At 47.1% G+C, this 10,875-nt stretch overlaps 1 protein-coding gene across 1 annotated transcript in view; it reads left to right on the top strand.

Moving 5' to 3' along the window:
- Positions 1–10,875, top strand: part of chpt1 (choline phosphotransferase 1) — a 32,310-nt gene continuing 21,435 nt past the window's right edge. The window contains exon 1 of the mRNA XM_052030756.1: positions 1–296. Coding sequence (XP_051886716.1) covers positions 60–296 — 237 coding nt within the window. The 5' untranslated portion in view covers positions 1–59. The remainder of the gene's footprint in view (positions 297–10,875) is intronic.

The raw sequence follows: 10,875 nt of genomic DNA, 5'->3' as shown, positions 1-10,875 counted from the left end.
GTGGGCCTCGCCCAGCGTCGGGCCGTGGCCTGGGGCTGGGGTTCGCTCGCAGGCCGGCGATGGGCGCGGGTTTCCTGCGGCCGCTGAGCGAGGCGCAGCTGAAGCGGCTGGAGGAGCACCGGTACCGCGCGGCGGGCCGCACGCTGCTCGACCCGCCGCTGCAGCTCTTCTGGGGCTGGCTGCTGGGGCTGGTGCCCACCTGGCTGGCGCCCAACGCCATCACCCTGCTCGGCCTCGCCACCAACCTGCTCAGCACCCTGCTGCTGGTCTACTACTGCCCCGGGGGCACCGAGCAGGTAGGGCCGGGCCGGGCCGGGCCGGGCCGGGGGACGGAGCTGACAGGGCTGGGAGCTGTGGCTGGGCTCGGGGGGGGGGGGGGGGGGGGGGCGGGTGGCGGTGACTGGGTCCCATGGGTGGGGGGGGAAACTGGGTCCCATGGGTGTTTGGAGGGGGCGGGTGGCTGGGGTGGGAGGGTGTGTCCCATGGGTGGCTGGGGTGGGGGGGTGTGTCCCACGGGTGGCTGGGGTGGGGGGGTGAGTGGGTCCCACGGGTGGCTGGGGTGGGGGGGGGGTGGGTCCCACGGGTGGCTGGGGTGGGGGGTGGGTCCCACGGGTGGCTGGGGTGGGGGGGGGGGGTCCCACGGGTGGCTGGGGTGGGGGGGGTGTGGGTCCCACGGGTGGCTGGAGGGGGCGGGGGTGTGGGTCCCACGGGTGGCTGGAGGGGGCGGGTGAGTGGGTCCCACGGGTGGCTGGAGGGGGCGGGTGAGTGGGTCCCACGGGTGGCGGGAGGGGGCGGGTGAGTGGGTCCCACGGGTGGCTGGAGGGGGCGGGTGAGTGGGTCCCACGGGTGGCTGGAGGGGGCGGGTGAGTGGGTCCCACGGGTGGCTGGAGGGGGCGGGTGAGTGGGTCCCAGGGGTGGGTGGGGGGGGAAACTGGGTCCCATGGGTGTTTGGAGGGGGCGGGTGGCTGGGCTGGGGTGGGCGGGGTGGGGTGGGTCCCACGGGTGGCTGGAGGGGGCGGGTGAGTGGGTCCCACGGGTGACTGGGGGGGCGGGTGAGTGGGTCCCACGGGTGGCTGTGGGGGGGGGGGTGAGTGGGTCCCACGGGTGGCTGTGGGGGGGGGTGAGTGGGTCCCACGGGTGGCTGGGGGGTGGTGACTGGGTCCCACAGGTGGCGGGGGGGGGGGGGTGACTGGGTCCCATGCGTGGCTGAGGGGGGATACTGACTTTCAGAGGAAGGAGAGGGTGGGTGACCAGGTCCTTCAAGGTGTTTAGTGACCGGTTCCCTTGTGGTTGGGGGTGACTGGACTCTCTTGGGGGTAGGGAGGTGACTGGGTCCCAGAGGAAAGCGAGGGTGGGTGACCAGGGTGTCTCGGTATTGGGTGACATGAGAACGTGAGGCTGTGGGGTGACTAGCACGCAAGGTTTGGATTGGGCAATTGATTGGACCCTGGGTTGGGGGGGAGTGGGGAATGACTGGGCCTTGTGGGTGGGAGTGATAAGGTGGGGGAGGTTTAGTTGTCTGTGTGTGTGGGGAAAGGAGGTGATGGTGGTGTTTCAGTGCTGGGTTGAGAACCGCAGAGAGTGAGGCATTATTGATGTCCATCCCCTGGCATCCAGCTCCTGGACCTCTGGCCCTCCCAGAGCTTGCAGCATTTGTGGGTCTCAGCTAGCCTGCAGTCTGTCCGATACCTGACCTGAACCCATCTATTGGTCAGCTCTCTGCTCACGTTGGCTTTGCTTGTACACTGACAACACCTGGTTCTCCCACCACCACTTCTCCTAAGACTTCCAGTATCTCCAGATTTTGCCTGACATCCATTTCTAGACGAGCAGAAGTTTCCTCCAAGTAAATGCAGGGAAAACTGAAACCATCATTCTTGTGACATGTCATAAACTTAAGTCTCCCTAATCATTAACTCAACCCCTCCCCATGGCAATTAGACTATTCATAATCTAGGGCGATGTTTAATCCTGAGTTGAACTCAGTCCTGATTTCCACACACCCAATAAATCAGTCTGTTTCCAACCCTCTAACATGTCTGACTCTGCCCCTGCATCAACGCTGAAACCTTTGTGCCTTTCTTGCCTCTGGACTCAGTAGTTCCATCGCATTTCTGCTGATCTACCCTTCTTATCTGGTCATCAATAACTTTGCACTCGAGGTCGGTCCAAATTCCTTTCACTCACTGCTCCTGTCCTACTGACCTGCATTGGGTCCTGGACCCAATGATTGAAAGAGTGCAGAGATTTACTAGAATGTTGCTGGGTCCTCAGGAGTTGAGTTACAGGGAAAGATTGAACAGATTAGGGCTTTATTCCTTGGAGCGTAGAAGAATGAGGGGAGATTTGATAGAGGTTTACAAAATTATGAGGAGTAGAGACAGTAAATGCGAGTAGGCTCTTTCCACTTAGATTAGGAGAGATAACTATGAGAGGACATGGCTTTAGGGTGAAAGAGGAAAGGTTTAGGGGGAACTTCTTCACTCAAAGAGTGGTGGGAGTGTGGAACGGGCTACCATCTGACGTGGTAAATGTGGGGCTCAAGTTTTAAGAATAAATTGGATAGATACATGGATGGGAGAGGTCTGGAGGGTTATGGACTGGGTGTGGGTCAATGGGACTAGCGGAATAAAGTTTCGGCACAGACTAGAAGGGCTGAATGACCTGTTTTCTGTGCTGTAGTGTTCTATCGTTCTATGGACACGTGTGTGTGTGTGTGCACACCACAAAATTAAAGTCTCCCTTTTCCCTTCACATTTCTCCATATCTTTGCCCCAGCTCCTCCATCTCTAATAATTTCCAACCCTACCACCGACATTTCTCTGCATGCCCCCAATTCTGCTCTTTTGATTGTTCCCATTTTAATTGCTCCACCACTGAGCTATGTTTTTGGCTGCCTGGAATCCAAGCTCTGGGATTTCCCCGCTCTGTATCTATCCTTTACACTTTAAGGTTTTTTTTTAATCTCTTTCCGAAGAAAGCTTTGATCATTGCTATAAAACAGAATAGTTGTGAATGCTAGTTAAACCACGGCTTGAGTACTACTTACAGTTCTTGCCACTGCATTACATGATTGCTTGGGAAAGGAAAACAGGAGATTAGTTGGCCATTCGGCTTTGCTTTTCCATTCAGTCATTGGAAATCAAAAAACCACAGATGCTGGAAATCTGAAATAAAAACAGAAAAGATAAGATAAGGTATCTTTATTAGTCACATGTACATCGAAACACAGTGAAATACATCTTTTGCGTAGAGTGTTCTGGGGGCTGCCTGCAAGTGTCACCACGATTCCTGCGCCAACATAGCACGCCCACAACTTCCTAACCCGTATGCCTTTGGAATGTGGGAGGAAACCGGAGCACACGGAGGAAACACACGCAGACACGGGGAGAACGTACAAACTCCTTACGGACAGCGGCCGGATTTAAACCGGGGTTGCTGGCGCTGTAAAGCGTTACGCTAACCGCTACACTACCATGCCTGCTGGAAGCACTCTGTGGGTCAAGCTGTAACTGTGGAAAAAGGAACAGAGTTGACATTTTGTCAGAACTGGAAATGGTTAAGGAGGTTGTTGTAAAATATTTGCTACCAGACAAGATTGAATAGTCTGGGGTTTTCTTTGGAACAGAGGAAATTGAGGAAGACTTAATTGAGGTGTATAAAATAATGTGGTGTCTAGATAGGTCGTTTATTTTTAACTCTCTTTACCTCAGAGAAGTCAAATACCAGACAAGCATTGAACGTAGCTGGGAGAAGAATCAGATGCGAATTTGCTCCACCCAGAGAATGATAGGTTCTGGAACCCGCAGCCTGGTTAGAGGCAGAAACCACTTCACATAAAAGAGCTGGTGACTTGCAGACACAAGAGACTGCAGATGCTGGAACCTGGAGCAACAAGTGATCTGCTGGAAGAACTCTGCAGGTCGAGCAGCATCTGTGGGAGGAAAGGAATTGTCGACATTTTGGGTCAAAACTGCATCAGGACTTGGGGCCTGATGCAGGGTTTGATCTGAAATGTCGGCATTTCCTTTCCTTCTCCCACAGATGCTGCTCGATCTGCTAAGTTCCTCCCAACAGATTTTGTTGCTATGGCCTGCAGAGCTTTGGACCCAGTGCGGGAAGGTGGCATTAGTCTGGGTACCTCTATTTTGTTCAACCAACACATTCCTGATAAGCCAAATGGCTTCCTTTTTCTTATTATTTTATATACACATTTCCTTGATTATGTCCTTATGTGCCAGATGTTGTTTGATAATGATCCTGTAAAGCACCTTGGGGTGCTTTTGCAGTGTTCACAGCACTGTAACTTAAAGCTATTTGTCACGAACCAGCAACAAAAGAAACACACTGAGCATGATTCAGTGTTTAAAAACTATTTTATTAATCACTACTTATGATAATACGTAAAATAAAAGTAAAAATGTTAGTATGTTAGAATTCAAAAATGTTAAACCTCAAACATTAACCCCAAAACTAAACTCGTCGTGTGTGTGTATGTGACAAAGTCCAAAACTCCCAGTTCCGGAATGGTTCTTAAAGTTCAGTTCCGCAAGCCATAAGGTGAAGCATGAGCAAGGGCTTCTTCAACAACCACCGTTGTCTGAAGATTAGATGTAGAGAAACATAGAGAGAGTAAATATGAAATCCAAATGTTCCACGATGAAACCCCAGCGACACTTCAGTGTTTACTCGGTAGTGACTTCCTCACCCCGAAAAGCATCCGAATCGTGGTCGTCCACACACAAATATACCTGTTTCCTTCTACAGGTCAGCAACAAAGTGAACTCCACTGGATTACTTCCAACTTCCATACATGGATTTCAGTGGCAGACACAGTTATTGTTTCTCATCCATCGATAGAGAAAACAAGCAGGCTGGTGTCTCTCTCCCTTCTCTCTCTCTCTCTCCTTCTAACTTCTTCAACAACGTCATTATGTCCTTTATCTTCTATTGACGTAAGCACGCCCCACACACACATACACACACACTCTCTATCTTAAAGGGACTTTCACTGAGTCCATAACATATTACAGTTGGTGTGCAACATTCTGTGACAATTCTCAATCCTCCCTTCCAGGCAAGGTGCACAGTGAGAGAGATGGTGTAATACTAGGCCAGAACAGTGGGAGAGTTGGAGCTTTATTACTTTAGCAGGTCGAAGGTTTTCAGTGAAGTGGCCTAGAGGGAAAAACTAGCATTTATCCACTGCCTTTCGTAAGTTTGGGGTATACCAGGTGCTGTACCACCAAAGAAATACTCCAATGAAGTGTAGTCACTGTTGTAGCCAGTTTGTGCACAGCAAGCTCCCACAGCCAGCAATGTGATAATGAGCAGATAATTCTGTTGGTTGAGGCATAATATTGGTCTAAGATACAGAAAAACTCATTATTTTGAAGAGAAGCACAATCTTTTGCATCACCTATGAGAGCTTAAGATTTTATTCAGGTTGTGTAGTACACCTACAGTAAGGCACTGGAGTGCCGGGGTGGATTTTCCGGACAAGTGTGATTCTGACTTGGAAGCAAGAGCAGGACCAATGGCCATTGCTGACCTAGGATTTTTTCTTGTTTTAGGGGTGCAAATGTTACCTTTCATTATGGAGATGCAGTTAGCTCATTGCACAGTAAGAAATATCTAACAGAGGTGATTATATTTTCCTCTGTGGATTTTTTTTTGAGCTCTGCGGGAGAACAGGATGAAGCTATTCGGTCCATCAAACCTGTTCTGCTATTCTCTACCACTGACTGAACTGTGAACTAACACACACCTTCCTTTCCACCTTATTCCTAGTACTTCTAGTTGACAAAAATCTACTGTTTATCCCCGATTTAACAGTAGCGTCATTTGTCCTTTGGGGAATTTGCTTTTAATGTGTGGAGTGCATTTGAAGGTGTCAAAACCTCCCAGGTACAAGTGCGAGCAAATAGCCCGCAATTCTGCTCACAATCAGAGAAGACACTGACCATGCATCATGTACCATTCTATGGGGAATGCTAGTTCATAGAACTTAAGAGCACAAAATCAGGCAAGTCGAAGGGGAGGACTTCAGTAGGCCATGGGGGAGGTTTGATCTTGTGGGTAAGAACAAGGTGAGGTTACTATATAGGAGAGGGGCAGCAGTTTGATTCTGAGATGACCGTCTCCAGTATTCCAGCTGAGGGAAGCTGATTCATATCTGAAAATCCCTGGGCTAACTCTCTACCTCTGTGCTAATGCAGGTTTTGAATGCAAAGCCATGTGTTTGTGTCTAGAAAGTGCAAATAAATGGCAGGTTTAAGATATTTTTCCATTAGTGTACACAACAGTTGGAGGACTTGTTTCTTTCTGTGTACCTGGCAGTGGATTTACTGCAGGGCAGGAGTTTTTTTTACAAATCAGTCATCCACCTTTCTGTGAACAGGGCGGAGGTTTGGTAACCAGACCTGAATTTGTGTTTTGTGGTAATAATTGACCTGAAACAGACGAGTGAATGAGCACTTTTGAGTTTGCTCAATGCAGGGAGATAAACAGATCCCTTTAACCTGTACAATCAGTTGTCCTTTGTGTTTGGATGGAGGTGGGGAAACTAGAGAGTGAGATGGCCAGCAGGCATAGTATATGCAAGTAAGTCGGTCTTAACTGGTGTTGCTTATGCACACTGCTTAGATCTGATCGGCTTTTGATTTGGCTTTTCTTTTGTGCGTTGACCTTCAGGTGAAACCTCCTGTCAGTGAGCAAGATTGTTGAGTAGCTAAGTCAGACCAGAGCTGGTTGGGTGCTCTTGGGTTTCATTGAGACATTAATCCAGTATCTCCCCCAACCCTGCTCTTGGTTGGTGAGGGAATGTGGCCATTGTTCTGTGTAGTGCAAAGTACTTGGCTCTTCCATTCAAAAAGATCATGACTGATCCTCCTCTCGCAAACACTAGTTCCCTGTCCAATCCCCATGTCCCTGATTCCTTTAATATCCAGAAATTCATTGATCTCAGCCTCAATGACTCCAATAATCTCCCCAGTCAAGAATTCCAAAGACTGAACACTCTCTTAATGGAAAAAATTTCTCCTCCTCTCATTTCTAAATAACCAATCACTTATTTTGAGTTTAGCCAGGGGAGACATCCTTCCTGCACCCACCTTTCTGAGTCCTCTAAGAACTTTGAACACTTCAATGTGATCACTTCTCATTCTTCTCAATTTAAGAGGCCTAACCTGATCAATCTCTTATCACCTGCCTTTCTATTTACTTTTGTGTGGTAAATATTTGCCACACCCCCTCTATGGAAATGTATTCTCTTTGAGGTGAGGAGATCAAAATTATACATAGTACCCTAGCTGCAGTCTGATCAAAACCCTGTGTAATTGTAGTGAGATGTTGTTACTCTTTTACAATAAAGGCCAACATACCATTTGCCTTCGTAATACCCTGTTGTATTTGTTACTTGTGTACAAGGATTCCAAGTACCTTCTGAACATTAATATTTCCCACTTTAAAAAAGTACTTGGCATTCCTGTTTATTCTGCTGAAGTGGATAAGCTCACGTGAACCCTATCCACTACTTGCATATCCACCAAGTTTTGTGTCATCAATGAACACGGTAACGTTGCATTTGGTCCTCCAGCCAAATTGCTCAGTGCAAGCCACAAATCCCGTGGTAACCCACTGGTCACAGTCTGCCAAACGGAGAAATTGTGTCGTGGAGTTTGCACATTCTCCCTGTGACCGCGTGAGTGTGGATCGGTAGATTAATTGGCCTCTGTAAATTGCCCCTAGTGTGTGGGTGAGTGGCAGAATCTGTGGGGAGAATAAAAAATAATTACTGTAGGATTACTGTAAATGGGTGGTTGATGGGACAAAGGGTCTGTTTCTGTGCAGTATCTCTGTGAGGTCTGTTTATTCCCACTCTTTCCTTTCTATACAACAACCAATTCTCGAGCCACGTCTTTGTTTTCTGTCTGCAAATAAAATCGCAATTTTACCCCCAGTTCCATAAAGTATATCCTTGATCACCAACCCCTTCTGTGGGACCTTACTGAAATCCACTTGAAAATCCAAATTCACCACGCCTACCAATTCCCTTTCATCTATTCTGCTAGCTATGTCCTCGGAGAACTCCAGGAGTCTTATCAAACTTGATTTCTCTTTCACTAATTCATATTGATTTTGCATAATTATTTCGTTATTTTCTAAGGGTTAAGTTACTTAGCTAGCAACCAGAGCTCTGGACTATTAGAGTCATAACAGTTGTACAGAATAGAAGCAGGCCCTTCAGTTTACTGTTTCTATGCTGACCATCATGCCTATCTATAGTAATCCCACTTGCCAGCATTAATTCCACATCCCCTCTGATCTGTTCATTCAAGTACGCGTCAAGATGCCTCTTAAATGTTGTTACTGTTCCTGCCTCCACCATCTCCTCTGGCAGCTCATTCCACATGACCAACTACTGTGTGTGAAACGATCTACCCTTCACCCGGAGATTTGAGGTGAAAGGGGAGGAGGTTTAAAGGGTATCTGAGACTTGTTCAAATCCTACTATGGAAATGGCTAATTTGAATTCAAGTAATTAAATCTGGAATTTAAAATAAAGCGAGTCTCAGTAATAGATTCTTGTAATAACCCATCTAATTCATTGATTTTCTTCAGGGAAGGAAATCTGTTGTCCTCTCCCGGTCTGCTCTATGTGTATCTCCGGACCCACTAATGTGATTGACTTAGCTATCTCTTCAGTGTGGGGGAATTGGGGATGGACAATAAGTGCTGGCGTTTCTAGAGACACACACATTCCACGAACAAATACGATTTAAAAATCACCACCATCTACCATAAATCTACCACTCACTTCCTATCTCAGTTTCCTGTCAGGCTTGTCTGCCACACCGAAAACCCACTTACCCAATTACACATAGAACAGTACAGCACAGGAACGGACCAATCAGTCCATGCCGACCACAGTGCCCACCCAGCTAGTCCCAATTTCCTGCATTTGGCCAATATCCCTCTAAGCCTCGCCCCCTCCAGGTACTTATCCCAGTGCTTCCTAAGTGATACTATTGTGCTGACCGTAATTCCAAATTAAACTAATCCCATCTGCCTGCATGTGGTCCATATCTTTCTGTTCGCTGCCTGTTCATATTTCTGTCTAAATACCTCATTACCACTTTGCTGTTCTGGGTGCCTATTGTGCAATGATCAGTGGCCACATCTCCCACATTACAGTGCAGATCATACTTCAGAGTATTTCCTGTTACTACTGAGGTTTGGTTGTGGAAGATGGTATAGAGATTTTTCAGTTCTTAGAAAGGCAGAAGATATTAGAGGCCACATATGTAGCTTGCTTCTGCACATAATGTCCTGGCATGCATTGATTTTGAATTGGTGAAGATTTACTTGCAGTATGCAAACCCAGGTAAAAGCAAAGTTTAAAAAAAACAGCAGTGAAGTCTGATGTTGCAGCACCAAGCCAAGAACCAGATGTTTGGTTTAAGGTGTAGAAATGGTTAACTATATAACATCCATTTAGGCAGTTCATTCCAGAACACAATTCACTGTTTGAAAGATGTTTTCTCTTCTCCCATATCCGGTCTGTGGGTTCTCACCTTGCAGCTAGAGTATTCAACAATTCTGGCATTATAAGGAATTTCTCCCATTCTCTCTAACATCAAAACCTTCAATGGTTTTGAATAGCTCTTAGGTCTGTTTAAGGAGAATGAATCCAGCTCCTCTCTCCCCTCAGCCAATTTAATATCTCACCATCAGTCCTTATCTATAAATTCCAACCTATCATCTGTGGGCATGCTGATGGTGAGAGATTTGGAACTGGTTCCCATTTTAGATTTATTGGGTTCTAAAGCAGTAAATTCAGGAAAGCAGAAACCATTGAAGGATCCATTACCCATTGCAGTTACTCTTTGCATATCTGTCATTCCCTGTCCATGTTCATTGGAATCCTGTCTTCATATTGTACATGAAAATAGGATAAAGTATCTATCTCGAATTACTTACAGAGGTGCCTGCTACAGCAATGCTGGAAATAGCAAATGGCTGTGTTCAGATTATAATCGGTAGGAATGCACTGTCGCTGCTGAAATTTGATGCAAACCAATTAAAAGTGAGAAGTCTAGTGCGTATAGCAATTAATGTTTATCGTGTAAGAACATAAGAAATGGGAGCAGGCGTAGGCCATCTGGCCCTTTGAGTCTGTCCCTCTATTCATCAAGATTATAAGTCACCTCAATTTGAGCCACACCCCTTGGAGCAAGTGGCATTTCAGTCCACTCAAACTTGCCCAGCAAGTTGTAGTCATAGAGTTGTACAGCATAGAAAAAGGCCCTTTGGCCCATACGTGTCCATGCTGACCAAAATGTATATTCAAGTGAATCCCATTTCCCAGCACTTGGCCCATATCCCTGTAAACTCTTGTCATCCATATACCTGTCCACATACTTAAGTGTACCTAAAGTACTGCCTCACCCACTTCCTCTGGCAGCTGGTTCCATATATCTACCAGCAACTGTGTAAAACAAAAGTTGCTGCTCAGGTTGATATTAAACCTTTCACCTCTAACCTTAAACCTATGCCCTCTAATTTTCGATTCCCAACCCTGAAAAAAAGACCACTCACCCTATCTATGCCCCTTTTGACTTCATATACTGCGATGAGATCACCCATCAGTCTCCTACACTCCAAGGAGTAAAGACCCAGCCTGTCCAACCTCTCCCTATAACCCAGTCCCTCGAGTCCTGGCAACATCCTTGTAATTTTGTTTTGTACTCTTTCCAGTTTAATCACATCCTTCCTATAACAGGGTGACAAAATATGGACACAATACTCCAAGTGTGGCTTCACCAACATCTTGTACAATAGCAACGTAACCTCCCAATTTCTATACTCAGTGCC

Source organism: Pristis pectinata, chromosome 15 (genome assembly GCF_009764475.1).
Source record: "Pristis pectinata isolate sPriPec2 chromosome 15, sPriPec2.1.pri, whole genome shotgun sequence".
Taxonomy (NCBI): Eukaryota; Metazoa; Chordata; class Chondrichthyes; order Rhinopristiformes; family Pristidae; genus Pristis; species Pristis pectinata.
The sequence above is the reverse complement of the archived record's forward strand: the minus strand, read 5'-3'. Positions and strand labels throughout refer to the sequence as shown.